The sequence below is a fragment of the Garra rufa genome, chromosome 13 (assembly GCF_049309525.1).
Source record: "Garra rufa chromosome 13, GarRuf1.0, whole genome shotgun sequence".
NCBI classification, from domain to species: domain Eukaryota; kingdom Metazoa; phylum Chordata; class Actinopteri; order Cypriniformes; family Cyprinidae; genus Garra; species Garra rufa.
Window position 1 is genome coordinate 11,479,774 of NC_133373.1, and position 18,963 is coordinate 11,498,736.

An 18,963-nucleotide genomic window follows, 5' to 3' on the forward strand; every position below is an offset into this window, starting at 1 on the left:
CTTGTCTTTGTTTCTAAAGTTGCTTTGGATAAAAACGTCTGTTAAATGACGTTACTAAGCACGCCCACTAGCGACCTCATCGCCAGCCTCTGGCGACAGAAGTCGCTGCTAGTGTGAACGGGGCTTAAGGTTGAACCACTGATGTCACATGACTATTTTAACAATGTCTTTAGCATATTTCTGGGCCTTGAACGCTGTTGCGTTGCTGTCTATGAAGGGTCAAAAAGCTTTCAGATTTCATCAAAAATATTTTAATTTATGTTCTGAAGATGAACGAAGGTCTTACGGGTTTGGAACGACATGAGGGTGAACTTTATTTATTTTTTTTTAACTATCCCTTTAAATAACCTAATATGTGACCCTGGACCATAAAACCAGTCTTAAGTAGCATGGGTATATTTGTAGCAATAGCCAAAAATACATGGTATGGGTCAAAATGATCGATTTCTCTTTTATGCCACAAATCATTAGGATATTAAATAAAGATCATGTTCCATTAAGATATTTTGTACATTTCCTACTGTGAATAAATTAAAATGTAATTTTTGATTAGCAATATTCATTGCTAAGAACTTCATTTGGACAACTTTAAAGGTGATTTTCTTAATATTTTGATTTTTGATTTTTTTTTTGCACCCTCAGATACCAAATTTTTAAATAGTTGTATCTCGGCCAAATATTGTCCTATCCTAACAAACCATACATCAATTGAAAGTATTTTTTTTTTAGCTTTTATATGATGTATAAATCTCACTTTCAAACAAAATGACCCATATGACTGATTTTGTGGTCCAGGGTCACATATAAAGTGTGTGTGTGTGTGTGTGTGTGTGTGTGTGTGTGTGTGTGTGTGTGTGTGTATTTTAATATTACACTTACTTTGAGCAAAGCTTACTGTTAGTATAAAGTTTATTTGCCAAAAACTAATTTTTTATAACCTAATTTTTGAGTTCAGAAAGTTGCAGATGCTTTTATAGCACATCAGGCTAAAACTGACAATTGAAATGGCTTTCCTAAACAAATATGAATGATGGAAAAATGTGTTAAATCTAACAAGGGATAAAATTCAGAAAAAAATTCTTAAAAAAAAAGAAAAGAAAAATACATTGCAGCTTGTTTTAATGATCCGTATAGTCCAGAGAAAATGAAGGCAATCTTCAGATTCTGCATGGCTCACGGACACTAGCTTGGCAGGCCATTAGACAGATGGAGGAAGAGGTAGTGACTGCTCCCGACTACAGATGAGACCATCTGCACCTGCTTCAGCTATACAGTTCAGAAGAGTGCCTCTGCAGAAAAGTGACTCAATTCAACATCACTAGCCGATTAATCAGTCCATTATAAATGTATCACCACCGGCCAATAACTATGCCCACATGGCCATGAAACATTTTTTTCCCCTTTTGATAAAATTTTGATAGGTCTACGTCTATATGAGCCTTCAGTCAGCCTGATATCTACCGTTTATTGAAACCCCCACATTGTTTGACCAATAATAACTTCTTAGCAAATCCCTGTACAATGAACTGAACTATTAATTATAATACCCAACTGTAGTGTCTAGTTGTGCTGGTGTCATACCTGCCCACGAAATTTTCCAGGACAGAGCTTTTGCCTGCGCTCTGACCCCCGACCACCGCGATCTGCGGCAAGTCCAGGTCGCAGGTCTGACCGATGGCACTGAAGGCGTCCTGCAGGCGGTTCACCAGCGGGATGAGCTCCTCCATCCCCCGGTTGCCCATGGTTACGGAGCCGCGAGGATGCGGCGCACAAACCACCGGGCTCAGCAGACAAACCCCCTTTGCTATGTTAAAAAAATATTCAAATTAAGAGAGAGAGAAAACAACATGGGAAATTCAAATAAGGGAAGTTTTCTTTTTCCAGAAATAGTAACGTTATTTCAATCAAAAACTGATGACATGCAAAATGTAAAACCACTAACGTTAAAATAACACTGCGCATTAAAACTTAAAAAACACAAAGTTTATGTCTGTACAAAGTATACGTAATGAATATCCTAACCAGTTAAGTTTGTAAATTACAGTTAGTTTAATTACCTCAAATGAGTTTTTTCAAGCGTTTGGTCCTGACAGACTCAGCAGTTGAGAGTAACGGCGCTCGTGTAACAGTACTGGACGCTGTCGTGAGCAGCAGTGACTGAACTTAAAAACACACCTTGTATTCTATACACGACGGACCGAAAGAAACTATATAAACAAGCCACATGAGCTCCAGTCTCCAATGGAAGTCGCCTGTTTTAACCACTCGTTTGTCCTGAACTCAACTTGTGGTCGAGACCTGACAGCCAACTGTCCGCTCGTTGAGTGCGCTTGCGCGTGCTCGCGCAGACGCCACTCCTCTAATAAGAATCTGAAGGCACAGATTTGGTTCTATTAAAAAATATGCTTTTTTGATTTTTACGTAATACGCATAAATGTACAAGGTACAAAAATACAAAAAATATCAGAAGCCAGTTGAAAAAGTAAAAAGTGACGTAGGTTAGCCTACTAGTGGCGTGCAGCGCGTGCCCGAGCCACTGTCCTTCTTTTTCATTCCACAATCTGAACGACTTAAAGCATAGCTGAAGGTAGACAAACGCAAACCTCAAATGCGAGTGGTCACTCTTACGATTCAAATCAGTAAAAGTCAAAACTTAAAAAAGCTGAAAATTGTAGAAAACCATTAATATAATATAAGTTAAATTAGTTTTCCATAGAACTTTTAAGTTGAGAATTAAAACAGCGATAAGACGTATATAGGGCACCATATGCTAATTTCAAAACAAACAGCTAAATCATATATACAATTAGAAATGTTTTCACACTTTAAAAGCAAACCATGATAGTTTTGTACATCTATATGTTGTAGCTAGCTATTGTATGTGCATAATTTAGTTTGTTTTTATGGCCCACCACCCGCAATGCATGACACTCAGTGTACATCCACCCTCATTTCTGTACAATAGACTCATCCAGTAAAAATAACACCGCACATCCATTACAGGGTTGCCAGATATTTTGCTTCTGTATGAATTGTAGAGTTACAACAGTATATTTCATTTATTTTTGTGTGAGTAAAGAATTTCTAAAACCTTACCTTATGTTAACATAATTGATATATGACTACAAAACATTTAAAAAAATCATGTCAATAAATGTGATTATTTTGGTTTTAGGACTATTACTCTGACTCACTTTCACTCTATGCTGAAAGAATGACCTTGAGACCACAGCATTTTTAAAAAAATTTTATGTTTGTTTACTTGAAACCAGTCTAGCAAGATTAAATGTACACAGTCAAAATTATCGTTTAAGTTTTACAAAAACATGACTTTACAAGAAAATAGCATTTCAATCTTTCCAAAGCTGGAATATGGACCAGGCTGTATGCCATTTTGTCAAAGGTCTGGCAACATAAGATAACAGCTAAGTTTATTTATTAACCTTGAAAATGATGCACATACTTCAGGTCAAACCAACCATTTATTTTATTATTTTTAGTTCAATCTTTAGATGACTTTCAGATCATTCAGCATTGCACTAATGTCTATTTGAGGCACACATGGTGCATTCTGGGTGCTGGCACGTAGTGTCTTCTGTAGGTCTTTTGCTGTCTGCTGTAATGTTTGTGAAATGGTGTGAGCTTTGTGTCCCTCTCCTGCACTTCTACAACACAGCAGCACCTCATTGACTTCACCCTCGATACCACGAGAGAACACAGACGGAAACACGGCGTGAACACGTTCAAGAACCGACTTCCTGAGAGCCGAGTCACGACACACTAGGTTCAACATGAACAGTCCTGAAGAAAGAGAAGAGTGATCAATGGAAAAAAGCCAAATGTACAATATACAAAATCTCTCGACATCAGAGCCTTCAATGAAGAAGTATCACAACTGATCATACAACACTTTGCGCTTACCTCGAGGTGTTAATAAGCTGTAAACTTTCTCCAGAAGTGATGTTTCTACAAAAGCAGGTGGAGGGCAGCTCATGCCCAGGGTGGTGTCTTTGCTGTCAACGTCAAACATGATGACATCAAAAGAATGTCCTCCTATATAAATGCAAAAATAAAAAAATACTATAGTAAATATAAGCCAATACGATGTTTATAAACAGTGATGATGTTTTAGTATGATGTGGTAGTAAATCATTAACAACTGAAAAAGGCATGGGGCCTTTGAGTATTGTTGTGGATAATAGGGTGGCTTGGAGTCAAAAAGGTTTAGAATGACTAAATCTAGATATTCTCTCACCCTCACTCTCCAGTGTTTTGATGTGCTCTAGTCCATCTCCAAGTACAACTTTAAGCCTCTCGTCAGTCTGAAATCCAAACCAGGTCTGTGCCACTTCTAGCACAGCTGGGTCCAGTTCAACCACCTCGACCCGTGCACACGGTACAAAGTCATGCACAAACTGGGGTAAACCACCGCCACCTAGTCCCACCAATAACACGGACACTGGGTGATCTGTTGGAGAACATGTGACAGACTTTTCAGAACAGATTTTTTTGTGAATTATGCAAATCGTTGAGGAGAACTGACATTTAGCACCATAATAGTGGTCCATATGATTCATCCGCTTCTGAAGTTATATGTGACCCTGGACCACAAAACCAGTCTTAAGTAGCCAAAAATACATCGATTTTTCTTTTATGCCACAAATCATTAGGAATTTAAGTAAAGATCATGTTCCATTGAGATATTTTGTAAATTTCCTACCATAAATATATCAAAATGTATTTTTGCATTGCTAAGAACTTCATTTGGACAACTTTAAAGGGATGGTTCGGAGTAGAATTGACTTCATTGCTATGCACTCCGAAGCCCATGTAAATACCCCATCCGAAGTTTTTTTTTACCTTAGTCAAACATTTATGGAGATATTAGAGTTTTTCGAATTGCTTGTTACATGAGTGAATGGTACATGTGATGTATCTTGTAAATTGCACCACTAAACGTGCAAGTAATCTTACCAAACTTGTACAGTAGTGTAAATAGGTTATGTACTCACAAAACGCTGCATCGGAACATTTGTATGTCCACCATGAGTGTTTTAAAAACACGTTTTAGCCGATCCCTATTAGTCTCAAAAACTACAAATGGCGACACGTCGACGTCACTTTCCTGGTTTGAAAAAAGCAGGTAAAAGTCCTCCTACAAGTTGACATGCACGCAGATGTAGTAGGAGGACTTTTACGTGCTTTTTTCAAACCAGGGAAGTGACATCGACTAGTAGTTTCTGAGACTAGTAGTTCTCGGGTAAAACGTATTTTTAAAACACTCATGGTGGACTTACAAATGTTCTGATGCAGCGTTTTGTGAGTACATAACCTATTTACACTACTGTACAAGTTTGGTAAGATTACTTGCACGTTTAGTGGTGCAATTTACGAGATACATCACATGTACCATTCACTGCTGTAACAAGCAATTTGAAAAACTCTAATATCTCCATAAATGTTTGACTAAGGTAAAAAAAACTTCGGATGGGGTACTTAGATGGGCTTCGGAGTGCATAGCAATGAAGTCAATTCTACTCCGAACCATCCCTTTAAAGATGATTTTCTCATTATTTAGATTTTTTGCACCCTCAGATTCCAGATTTTCAAATAGTTGTATCTCGGCCAAATATTGTCGTAACAAACCATAGATTAATAGAAAGCTCATTTATTCAGCTTTCAGATGATGTATAAATCTCAATTTCAAAAAATGTACCCTTATGACTGGTTTTGTGGTCCAGGGTAACGTATGTTGTCTTTATGTAAGGAACAGACTGAAATCTACCAGTTATCAATCACTGCATCAGTGTACTTTAGTAACCAAACATGCTGTGCCATTTAGACAATTCTGGATACATGCTAGTAGAGCTGCACAATTCTGAATAAATGCACCGGCCAAATTTCGGCCATATTACGGCAGCAAACTTCCTTGACTATTACGCCGGAATGGGAGTGTAGTTCCTAATCTTATCAGCCTAGAAACTCGCAGCTTTGCATTTCCACCGGTCTTAGTACACGATATAACTACAGAAGAGTCAAGTTTTAAATAGGACAAATATCGAAACTCGTTGGTCATTTTTAAACGCGATGCTATTGGTCTAATAGGATTCAATGATCTATGCTAAGCTATGCTAAAAGTGATATCGCCAGAACAGGAGAACGGCTGAATGGATTTCAAAACAGTAAAAATCAACTTATTAACTCGGGGGGAGTTGGAGAATGAGCCTATTTCCAAAAAAAGTGGAGTGTTCCTTTAACAATTTAATGTTTGAAATTTATATTAGTCTAATTGTTTTTTTCTGTGGTATTTGTTGGTAAAACCATAGGCAAAAGACAAATATGTTTGACATTTAAATGTTTGACTCAAAACTTTTTAATGGATTTTTTTTTTATCTTATTGGAATCAGAATTAGGAATCGATAAAAATCAGAATTGATAAGCAGAATCTGAACCGGAATGAGAATCGGAATCGATAAAATTGAAACAATACCCAACCCTATATGTTACACAACTATTAAAAGTTTGGGGTCTGTAAAATTTTGATAGATTGATTAAAATAAATGAATATTTTTATTCAGGAAGGAGTCAAGACAGATTAAACTGATGAAAAGTGACATTAATAATTAAAAAAAAAATTGTGTTTAAAAAAAAAACGCTGACTTTTAAAATAAAATGTTTCATGGTTTATACAAAAATATTAAGCAGCACTTTGGCCTTAATGGCAATCATTTTATTTTTAATGTTAATGTTCTTACTGTATTTTTGATTAAACAAACACAGTCTTAGGAAATATAAAACAGTCTACTTTCAAAAAGTCTTATCAACCTCAAACTTTGGAACGGTAATGTACAGTGGTGCCAAAATTATTAGAACACTACCATTTTCACCAGCTAAAAATGGTTTTAAGTCAGTTATTTCTATCTTTTTCTATCTCTAAATGCTCTAAACTGACACCAAGCTTTTTAATGTTTGCACACCTACCTTTATTATTGATTGCATCCATTCCTAGCATGGCTAATCCCGCCACCATGACTTCATGGTGAGTACAGCAAAGAAAACCTCTGTCCACAATGCGATCTTTAACACCTGTTAAAGCAGGGGCTTCAGAAACAGACGGTTTGGATTTTTTCTTGTGCTTCTTTTTATGAGCAGAAGAAGCTGCCAAAAGAGACAAAACACTGATATAAATCTTCAGTTTTTCTCTAAACATAATGCAGAATTGAACCACAGCGGTACCACACCTGTAGCGGCAGACCGGAGTCTGCTCTCTGACTGCACCAGCTGGGAATTGTTCATGAAGATGAGTCTGCGATAGAGGTGACCATCCTCTCCTCTCACATCCTCCACAGAATACTCTCCAGTCAAAGAGCTGACCCCTCGTCCGATGACTTCCCTCCACCCCAGATCTCCTCCCACAGACAGGAACGGCACCTGTACCAGAGGAAATGTGAAAGAGAGTGCATGCATGAGTGAGGAATGAGGACAAGATCAAGATAAATACAGATGTTTTGTTTATTCTAGCGCACCTGCTGATTGGCTGGCATTCCAGGAGGAGCGAGTTCCATCACCATGGGAGAGAGCTCTGATTGGACAGCCTGCATGTCCTCATACTCCTGATCTCGATGCATCGTCACAATGACCAGGCGTCTGAATTTTGCACTGGATGCTAACTGAGTCCGACCTTCAGCCGAGCCATATAACCAATCAGACTCACGGCCCTGAGGAACTAATAATGAAAATATATTAAGGAAAAAAAGTTAAATTGTGTATACACACAAATACAGAGCCTTGCGAAAGTATTCATACCCCTTCATTATTTTGTAAGTTTTGTTATGTTGCTGCCTATCTTTAAACTGCTTTAAACTACTTTTTCCACACATCAACCTACACTCCATACACCATAATGACAAAGCTAAAACAGAACTGTCACAACATAAAAAATCATTAAAAAAAAAACTGACATATGTACATTGCATAAGTATTCATACCCTTAACTCAGTAATGATGTTTAGCTGAAGCACCTTTACAGCCTCAATTATTTTTGGGTATGATACGACAAGCTTTGCACATCAGCATTTGGCAATTATCTGCCATTTTTCTCCTCACCTGTTCACCTCTCAAGCTCTGTCAGCTTGGATGGGTGAGATGCACATTTTTAGGTTTCTCCAGAAATGATTATGGTTAGGTTGATTAGGTTCAAGCCCAGGCTCTGGCTGAGCCACATTTACAGAGCTATCTATAAGCCACTCTTGGACCTTCTGCCCAGTCTGACGTTCTGAATACTCTGGATACTCTGGACTGGGTTTTCATTAAGGCTATCTCTATATTTCAGTGCACCGAGTTTCTCTTCTACTCTGAAGTCCCTCAGTCTCTGCTGCAGAAAAACAGCCCCACAGCATTAAGCTGTTACCACCACACTTTACTTTTGGGATGGTATTTTGCAGGTAATGAGAAGTACCTAGTTTCCTTCAAACATGATGCTTGGAATTGAGGTTCATCAGCCTAGAGCATCATGTTTCTCACAGTCTGAGGGTCCTTCAGGTGCGTTTTTGCAAATTCCAAGTGTGTTTTCATGTGTCTTTAATGAGGAGGATTGAGTTTGGCCACACTGCCATAAAGACCGGATTGGTGGAGTGTTGCAGTGATGTTTGTTTTTCTGTAGCTTTCTCCTATCTCTGCATATGATCATGGAGCTCACCTAGAGTGACCATCAGGTTCTTAGACACCACTTTAACCAAAGCCCTTCTCCATCAAATTTGGCCAGGAGGCCATCTCTAGGAAGAGTTCTGGTTTGTTTAAACTTATTCCACTAAGGGTAACAGAAACTACATGCTTCTGTGAACCTTCAATGCAGCAGATTTTTTTCTGAACTCTTCCACAGATCTGTGCCTTGCAAAAACCTGGTTTCTGAGCTCTACAGGTAGTTCTTTTTAGCCTAGAAATCTAGACGCACCCTAGCGGCAGCAAAAATTATTTTGCAGCCAGGTGGGTCTAGACACTCTCAATAGACCTTCTAGCTGCAAAAACCCAAATTGGGTCAGGCCAATCACAACGCGTATAGAGTAGGCGGGGCGGGCTTAACATATGACGACTGAGTTGCGACGGCTGCCACTTGAAAAACAAAGAATGGCGGCTGCAGCTGTCGAACAGCGGTCTTTCGAATCGGCTTTGGCTGCGACTCTGGAGGACTTGGAGTTAAGTGTTTCTTTAAGAAACGAGCAAAGAACGGCACTTAAGTCATTTTTAAAAAAGGAAGATGTGTTTGGAGTTTTGCCGACTGGACACGGAAAAAGCTTAATATACCAATTACTACGTCACCTTCTTCGTTGCTCTGATTGGTTGAAGCGCTATCCTATTGCGTGCATAGGGATTTTGAGAGACAACCGTTTATCCCGCCCCTCGGAGTAAGCCGCGTCTATGGAGAGTTTCCAGACTAAACATCTTGATGTAAGTCTGGCTCGCCAGGCTAAGTTCTTTTGACCTTAGGGCTTGGTTTTTGCTCTGATATGCATTTTCAGCCTTTTATTGAGAGGTGTGTGTTACTCCAAATCATACCTATTAAACTGAAATTTCCACAGGTTAACTTCACTCAAAGTGTATTAACATCTACAAGCAATATGAATGCTTCTGAGCTAAATTTCATATCCACAAATATTTATTTCACATATAATTGCATACTTATGCAATTGAATCATTTCAGTTTTTTTATTTTTGATAAATTTGAAAAGATGTTAAAAACCTGTTTTTGCTTTGTCATTATGGTGTATGGAGTGTAGATTGATGTGAAAAAAAAAGTCATTTAAACCAGTTTAACATAAGGCAGCAACTTAAAACATGAAAAAAAATGAAGGGGTGTGAATACTTTCGCAAGGCACTGTATATATAACCAAAATAAAAATATTATTATTTATTATTAATATTATTATTTCTTTATATCGGTTTTATTACAATATTTATTTCCTTTATATATATTAATCTTAATTAATTAGTTCACCCTGAACTGACACAGAAGAGAAGAAATTGTTAGATAAAGCCATTATTTTTGTTTTCTTTGAGCACAAAAAGTATTCTCGTAACTTCACAACATTAAGTTTGAACTATTGACTATTTTATCAATGTCTTACTAACTTTTTGGGCCTTGAACATGCCAGCTGTGTTGCTATGCAGGGTCAGAAAGCTCTCGAATTTCATCAATAATATCTTAATTTTGTGTTCCAAAGGTTTGGAACGACATGAAGGTGAGTAATTATTGACATAATTTTCATTTTTTGGATGAACTATCTCTTTAAAAATTTCTGCTATGTAGAAAACTCCTAGAATACTTTTTACGAATCTAACTGCTGCACTATATATATCAAATGCTCACCGATAAAGATGGCGAAGTAATTACTCCGTGGAAGCTTGGCAGAAGGCAGGCTATCCTGCACTGTCAGAGTGTATCGCGGCCGACCGGTAGCTGCATGGCACAGCGTGAGAGATGGTGTGCTGCTAGCATCTGTTCCACCTCTGAGCTTATGCAGCATTAAATTGTAGGCCTGTCTCTCCTTCACAGCAGACAACAGCTCCGGTACTGATGCGAGTCTAGTGGGAGCACCATCCTCCCCCTGACACAACTCAAGCACTGCAAACGGAGGTGCTTGACGGAATTTGGTGCAGACCAGAACGAAAACAGGGAGGGCGAAGGAGGAATCGGACTCTTCGCTTTGCTGTCCATTAAGACAATGAATACGTACAGCCCAGCCAGGGGCAAAATGTTCGACCGCTAGCTTTATGACGTGCTCCTGAGCTAAAGTTACGCAGACATACCGGCCCCCCACAGCCAAAACTCTGCCAACTTCTGCCAGCATCCTGCCTGCAAGTGCACCATCCTCTTCTGAAGCCATGGCATCAAGCGTGCCCTTATCTAGGGTTGCCTGAAAGCTGCCATTCTCAAAGCCTGTCTGGGTGGCATCCAGCTGCTGGAAGGTCAGGTCAGGACGGCGCTCTGCGTTCCGCTGGTTCATGTGAGACACCACCGTCTCGCTGATGTCGATGTTGGTTAGCTGATGGTAGCCAACATCATAGAGCTGCTCACTCAGCTCAGAGTTACCACAACCCACTACTAACACCTGCAGCAGGGAACAAGAGTTACAATTCAACTCATTAATTTATTAAAAAAATACTATCACAAGATTAGTTTGAAGCACTTTTATAATATTTTTTATGGTACTTTAACATCATTCGGAAACTTAAAATCATTAAATAACCACACAAAAAACCTCCTTTTTGTGTTCCACGGAGGAAAGAGCACAACGTTTGAAATGAAATACATTATAGAATAACATACATGGGTCATTCTGTGTCTAAGCAATTAAATTTCAATTTTTTAATTTTGCTAATATTTTTTTCTGAGAAAAGATCGACATGTATAGCGATGAAAGCCAAAATATTAAATGTCATGGATAAATATTTACTGAGTAATCCACAATTTTGTGGAGGGAGGTCAAAATGGCAATTTTCATCTGAGCTTCAGAGTCAAGTTACAGGGGGGTAAAAATGACTTCAGAAAGATGGCAGCATCATAATATTATTTTTACACATACTGTAGATTGTAGTTCTATTAGTAAATTCTGTCTAATTTAGCAATCTTTGTTGCATTACGTGCCAGTGGTGACCATTAAAAAATTAAGAAACAGCACTTTTCAAGTTTTTCTACAAAGTTTGCATGCCTGTAACTCAAGAAGTATTAAAGATGTCTTAATGCCCTTTTAGATATTAGGTCTTAACAAAGTATGGGTCATTCCAGCTGGAATCATCAAATTTTGGAAAAGTTCCCCACCTGACCTCCTCAGATTTGTCTGAAAAAAATCCATGTGATGGGTAATATGCCCAATAGATCATATACAAAATTCAGATCTCTACTGTGCATACTTTTTCACAAAAAATCTGTAAAAAAGTTTGTTTTTTACCCCGTTTTGGCATCACAGTCTGAGTGACCATGTTCAGACTGAAATATCTCCAGAACTTGTTGTGCCAGGTCCATGAAATTTTCTGGGCTAAAATTCCTAGTCCAGAACTGCATGAATTACAACTCACAGCATTGTTACTGAATTTACACCTGAATGCTGGCCCTCTACTTTTTTTTTAACTATTACTTTAAGGGTTTTCAGATGTCCATAGAAACCTCAATTTTCAATGTATAAGCATCAAACTTGGTAAATGGTCTGATATGTACCATGTCTTTCATATTCTTTGATATCAGACAATAGAGTCTTACGGATGTTCTCACATAATCCTTCAGAATTTATTATTATTTACATTTATTCATTTAGCAGACGCTTTTATCCAAAGCGACTTACAATTGGGAATACAACAAGTGATTCATCCTAAGGAGGCAGATCAACATAGGAAGTGCTCAAAAATACCATATGACAGGCGTTGTTAGATGAGTACGGGCTAGAAAGGGAAGATCAGGAAAGAGAGGAAAATATTTTTTTTTTATTTTATTAATAATAATGTTAAAAATAGTTAATTGCTTTAAACATTATAAATGTGTTTACTGTCACTTTTGATCCATAATGCATTTTTGCTGAATAAAATATTAATTTCTTTTAAAACAGCAATCTTATTGACCCCAAAACTTTTGAACGGTAATCTGTATTATCTATTATATGCTAAGAAATATTAATCACCATATTTCTTTAGTTTAGGCTGAAGAATTGCTCTGTGAACATGATGTGACAGTATCAGGAAACAGTCCTGTATTAAAATCATATTTACCTTATCACGAGGTTTAATGTATTTATGAAGCACACCGCAGAGAGAGTTGTAGTCTCCGTACCACTCGAAAGCCTTCTCTCCTCTTTTACGGAAAAAGCGCTCCCAGTAGTCCGCTGAGCTGAACTCCTCAGCGGTGCGAGGCAGTAAGCTCATGCTTATGGATCAAATTCTCCAACTCCTCAATAAATCTCAACTTAGATTTATTAGATGAATTCTAACCTTTTCCCAAGTCGATAAAACTACTTTACTAAGTACTTCAATGGTCAAATACTGATTAAATTATTTCTATTCTGCAGTCGTTGACATGTGATAACGCTCTTCCACATGTTTCCACCCGGAGTGATTTTACAGAAGGACGGCATTGAGCATCCAGCGATTGGTTCGTGTGTGTGGAGGGGCGTGTTTTGAGTGCAGTGTAGACATTCACTGATTGGTGGACGTTTAACATCAGTGAATACGATTGGTTTATGTTATGACAGAACCGAATGTTTTACAGTTCCGACAGTGAGTTGTTGTATGGCTGAAACAGACTGAAGCATGGCAGGTACCGGCAGAGCTTTGGTATTCGTTACCGGGAACGCCAAAAAATTGGAAGAGGTGAGAGTGTGGCGTGTTTAAAAATAGTGGTTAGATCACAAACTATCAAATTTGAACACAATGTAGAACAAAATGTGAATAAGTTTCTTGAATTGAATGAATAGTGTCTGCTCACATGCATGCCATTAAACACTGTAAACATTGTTTTGGGAAGCTTCATAAATAGTCAAATTCCAAGTCCAGTCCTCACTTCTAAATAAAAGCCTAGTTATTTAGTGGTTAATATAGTCTTAAAGACAATATTTAGATTTAAGTTGACTTAATGCACACGTTATTTGCATTAATAGGCTGCAACCATGGCTACAACACATGGGCTGAAAAGCTAAAAATAATAATAATATGAATAATTACGTAACGTTACATGCATGCATACGTATATGTTATTGGTATATATAACTTTCAGAGATCATTTTCAATAAACTTTGTAGTTTTTGCAACCCTGATATAAATTTGGGGTTAAAATAAAATACACTACCAGTCAAAAGTTGTTGATGTTTTTTGTTTTTTTAAAGTCTTCTGCTCACCAAGTCTGCATTTATTTGATCCACAGTACAGCAAAAACAGCACAAATTTGAAAAATGTTTACTATTTAAAATAACCTTTTTTATTTGAATACATTTTAAAATGTAATTTATTATTAAAATTTAATTTAAAGCTGAATTTTTAGCATCATTACTACAGTCACATGATCCTCTAGAAATAATTCTAATATTCTGATTTGCTGCTCAAAAACAATTATTTTTTATTATTTTGAAAACAGCTGAGTATATTTTTCTAGGTTACTGTGATGAATAGAAATTTCAGAAGACAAGCATTTATCTGAAATAAAAATGTTTTGTAACATTACAAATGTCTTTTATCACTTTTGATCATTTTAAAGCATCCTTGATAAATAAAAGTATAAATTTTTATCATTTCTTTTGCAAAAAAATTAATAAATAAAATACTGACTCCAAGCTTTTGAATGGTAGTGTATAATGTTACCAAGGCTTTTTATTTCAGATAAATGCTGATCTTCATCAAATAATAGATAATAATAATAATAAATGTTTCTTGAACAGCAAATTAGCATATTAGAATGATTTCTGAAAGATTATGTAACACTGGAGACTGGAGTAATGATGCTAAAAAAGCTTTGATCACATAATTAAATTACATTTTAAAGTATATTCAAATAGAAAACATTTCAAAATTGCACTGTTTTTGCTCTACTTTGGATCAAATAAATGCAGACTTGGTGAGCAGAAGAGACTTCTTTAAAAACATTAAAAATATTACTGTTCAAAAACTTTTGACTGGTAGTGTATGACTTGGTAAAATAGTTAAGCACAAAATGTGAGCACAGTGTAATACTATGTTTTTGCATTAAAATTATTTTACTTGTTGAATCTAACAATTTCCTGTTTAAACAGGTAGTTCAGATCCTTGGGGACAAATTTCCCTACAAACTGATTTCTAAGAAGATTGACTGTAAGTATTTGGCTATTATTCTTCTGCTTTGTTGACTTAAGACGCGTGCCTTTGCTGTATCTGTGATGTGATTATGGCTTCTCATGCAGTGCCTGAATATCAAGGGGAACCTGATGATATTTCTATACAGAAGTGTCAAGAAGCTGCAAAACAGGTTTGTAAAATGTACACTTTTTTACTCTATTTCCTTGGTTGAAGCCTCACACATGATGTTGTGTGTTTTGTGTGAAGGTGGATGGGCCAGTACTAGTAGAGGACACCTGTCTTTGCTTCAGGGCACTAGGAGGACTACCAGGACCTTACATGTGAGTCTCTCTCTAGCCCCTTTAAATTCGGTACAAAAAGGTGATATCTGGTGTAAGTATGTTTAAAGTTTTTTCCCTCTTCACAGAAAATGGTTCTTGGATAAACTGAAGCCAGAGGGTAAGACACTTTAATAAAGATTTAGGTTACTACTGAATACTGTTATTTTAGTTACATTTTTAGTCTTTTTTTGTGTGCTTTTTAAAAAAATGTATTACTAATTACTAATTTTTTAATTAAGTTTTAATTTATTTTCAGTTAGTAATCTTACCCTGGTTTCACAGTCCTATACTAAAATGTAAATCTGAGCTGTTTCAACTGAAATAAAATTGCACTGATTGATCTTAAAATATATCAGTGCCTTTGTTTTGTCTCAAGATGCACACCAGTAATGTTTTTTTCTAAGCGCGTTTATAAAAAGTACTTAAATGTCCTAATTGAACTATGGCCTAATCCTGGTTTAGTCTAAGCCCTGTCTGTAAAACCGAGCTATAGTGCTTAAACTAAATTTTAACTAAATTTAAATTTAAACAGTTAGTTGCCAAGTCAACATTTCTAATTGTCATTTATCATATGTTTAATATTTAATATTGCTGCTAACTGAGCTGTTTTCTTTATGTTTGTAGGATTGTATAAATTGCTAGCAGGTTTTGAGGATAAATCAGCCTGGGCTCTGTGTACATTTGCTTTCTGCGCTGGAAAAGATGAGCCAGTTCAGCTGTTCAGAGGAAAAACCGAGGTGAGAATGTTTAATTAATGTCCCATCAGAGCCATGGTGAAGTGGTTTTTACATTGAGCTTTGGTGCTCATACAGGCAATGCAAGATTGAGACTCTTATCATTTTTCTCATCTGGTTTCCCCACATGACGATGTACAAGAGGCCTCATTGTGAAAAAAAATACTTCTCAGCTTTTATTTACATTTGAACAAAAAGTGGCATGTCCAAAATTATTCATACCCTTTGCAAACTGTCACATTCTATGGGAAAATCCAAAGTTCTATATCATTCCAAATAGTCCAAGCTGTTCTAAAGCATCCTTATTACCCTGATTCATTGGGAACAGCTGTTTTAATCAACTCAACAGGTGAAAAACAGAAGCTCTTTGCTGTTGGTTTGTGGATAGTCATGGCTGCTCACAAGTCCGGAAAGGGCTATAAGACCATATCTAAATGTTTTGAAGTTCCAGTGGCTACAGTGCAAAGTATTATTAAAAAATACAAAATATTCCACACTGTGAAAAATCTCAGAGGACGTGGTCCGAAGCCAAAAGTGACAGCTGTGCTGGCCAGGAGGATAGTGAGAGAGGTAAAAAAGAATCCAAGGATCACCACCAAGGCCATCCTGATGAATCTGGGCTCTGCTGGTGTTACTAATCACAGTAAACTGCACCATAAAAAAGGAGCAATACATCAAAATTCTCAACAACAACATCAGGCAATCTGCAGAGAAACTTGGCGTTGGGCACCAGTAAACATTTCAGCACGACAACGACCCAAAACACACAGCAAAAGTGGTTTAGAAATGGTTAGCAGACAAAAACATTAACGTTTTGCAGTGGCCCAGCCAGAGTCCTGACTTAAATCCAATTGAGAATCTGTGGAGGGAGCTAAAGATCAGGGTGATGGCAAGGAGACCCTCCAACCTGAAAGAGCTAAAGATGAATTATCAAAAATACCAGTGGAGACATGTAAAAAGCTGGTCAGCAATTATAGGAATTTATTTATTCATTTATTTATAAAGTTTAGGGTAAGATGTTTTAATGTTTTTTTTTTTTTTTTTTTTTTTTTAAAGGCCATTTATTTGATCGAAAATATAGTACAAACTGTCTTACTGGGAAAAAATGTTAACTGTTTTCTATTCTTATATATTATTTATTCCTGCAACGGTAAAGCTGAATTTTTAGCATCATTACTCCAGTCTTCAGTACCACATGATCCATCAGAAATCATTCTAATATGATAATTTGGTGCTTGAAAACTTTACTCAATATTATCAATGTTGAAAGCAGAAAATGTTGTAAACTATTGCAACATTATAAATGCCTTTAATGTCACTTTTGATCAGTTTATAGCGTCCTTGCTAAATAAAAGCATCTATTTCTTTCAAAAAAATGTACAGAGCCCACATTTTTAACAGGTAGTGTATAAGAATGTTATATTGAACACTATACCATGCAGTTTTTGATTCCTAGCTCCAACATTTCTAATCATTTTTTTCAGGGACGTATTGTTGAGCCCAGGGGCCCAAGGGATTTCGGCTGGGATCCTTGTTTTCAGCCTGATGGCTATGAGAAAACGTGAGTTTCTTAACTTCTCATTTCCTAACTTTGCAGTTGTGTTTCTCAGGTATACCAGTAGGTGACAGTATTGGTCAAAGTAAATCCTCTGAAAAGACGTTTGCTTTGATTTGACCAAATCTACAAGTATATATGACTCAATAAGACTCTCCTACAGTCCATGTGATCACAGTATAAGAATGCATGTTGTAAAATTCTTTTTAAAATTAAACATTAACAAGGACACAAAAGCATTGATTACATTTCTGGCAACAATAGTTTAATAAAATGGATGCCAAATTAAATTTTAGATAAAATTAACACTTTTTAGTTGGATCATGTTTTTGTTTTTCTCATTTCTCTATGCTATGTTTCTGTGGGCAGTTATGCAGAGCTCCCTAAAGAAGTGAAGAACACCATCTCCCACCGGTACCGTGCCCTGGCAGCCTTGTCGGAACACTTCTCCCAGCTTAACGACGCACCGGAGACCAAGCGCACAAAACACCAAGACTGAGTACTGTTCTCTCTCCAAGCAGATTCAGCCAATCAGAGCTCAGTTTGGCTCATCAGGCTGTGGCTCAAATCAAAGCACTAATGTGCTGCTCATAAACGGTTTCAAATGTTCTTCATCCTTATTGCCTTTTAAATAAATGCTTTGTTTATAAAAATCACAGTATATCTGTATCTTTCATTTTCAGTTTATGGTATGTCCCCATTTGGTTTTCTTAGTAAATGTGTGTGTGCGTTTGAGAGAGAGAGGACAGAGCAGGTCTGAAGATAGAGACGTGGGGAATTCAAAGTCATAAATCTTCAGGATGCTCCCGTGACACCTCCTGTTTGTTCATGTGCCCTCTGCGCAGGGGGGATGTAACTCTGTATTACAGTTATATCATCTAATGTTTGTGTTTCTCATTATTAATGGCATGCAGGCAGTGTTTGCACTGCTGTTTCTTGCATTCTCTCTCTCATTCATTCATTCACTCACTCACTCGCTCGCTCACTTTCTCTTCCTTTCCCCCATGACAAAGAAGCCTTTATTGGAAACACCTGCATATGGATTCAATTGATTCTGAAAGCAGCCTCCCACTACTATGAAGCAAGGTTTAAAAACACATTTTATTTGGGAAAAAGTAATATCCTTGCTATTGTTCATACTTGTTAGTCTGTTTAAATCACTAAAAGTAATTGCTGCTGAAAATTCAGCTTTGCGTCACAGGAAAAAAAAATTTGTATATTATAATAATCTTTCACAATAGTTTTGTTTGTAAATGCAGCTTTGGTGATAGCATATATCATGTATTTAATAATTTTTGTAAGTGATACGCTTTTTACTGACAAACATAACTCCGACTAACCGCTATGCATGTACCAGAAATGTTTGAATATATCGTAAGAGTGGGCGCGGCCCACAAAACAACAGATTTTGCGGCTTGATATTGCAAGCTGGGGGGTCTTACCACATTATTTTAATGTATCATCTTAATTATGAACACTGGTTTGTAGTGCAAAGTTTTGCCGTTTACTGCACGCTTTTATTCTTCGCGTTAATGAACCGGAA

The 18,963-nt window shown here is 37.0% G+C and overlaps 3 protein-coding genes across 3 annotated transcripts in view; 1 reads left to right on the forward strand and 2 right to left on the reverse strand.

Annotated features, from left to right (window-relative positions):
* The window catches only part of LOC141283719 (dynamin-2-like), a 44,740-nt gene extending 42,456 nt beyond the window's left edge, over window positions 1-2,284 (reverse strand). The window contains exons 1-2 of the mRNA XM_073817032.1: window positions 2,058-2,284; window positions 1,582-1,804 (exon numbers count right to left, since the gene is read on the reverse strand). Coding sequence (XP_073673133.1) covers window positions 1,582-1,742 — 161 coding nt within the window. The 5' untranslated portion in view covers window positions 1,743-1,804; window positions 2,058-2,284. The remainder of the gene's footprint in view (window positions 1-1,581; window positions 1,805-2,057) is intronic.
* A 947-nt stretch (window positions 2,285-3,231) lies between these two features.
* Window positions 3,232-13,079, reverse strand: mettl13 (methyltransferase 13, eEF1A lysine and N-terminal methyltransferase). Its single transcript, XM_073817033.1, has 8 exons — window positions 12,760-13,079; window positions 10,367-11,108; window positions 7,527-7,726; window positions 7,242-7,431; window positions 6,982-7,158; window positions 4,256-4,468; window positions 3,922-4,053; window positions 3,232-3,801 (listed from the first exon to the last, which is right to left on the reverse strand). Exons 1-8 carry the CDS (start codon window positions 12,910-12,912, stop codon window positions 3,509-3,511), a joined length of 2,100 nt encoding a protein of 699 aa, XP_073673134.1. The 5' UTR covers window positions 12,913-13,079; the 3' UTR covers window positions 3,232-3,508.
* Window positions 13,080-13,259: 180 nt separating this feature from the next.
* itpa (inosine triphosphatase (nucleoside triphosphate pyrophosphatase)) lies at window positions 13,260-18,076 on the forward strand. The gene is made up of 8 exons (XM_073817034.1): window positions 13,260-13,356; window positions 14,769-14,826; window positions 14,916-14,980; window positions 15,058-15,131; window positions 15,218-15,249; window positions 15,756-15,868; window positions 17,350-17,426; window positions 17,790-18,076. The coding sequence occupies exons 1-8, from the start codon at window positions 13,297-13,299 to the stop codon at window positions 17,917-17,919; spliced, it is 609 nt and encodes a 202-aa protein (XP_073673135.1). The 5' UTR covers window positions 13,260-13,296; the 3' UTR covers window positions 17,920-18,076.
* Window positions 18,077-18,963: the final 887 nt, after the last annotated feature.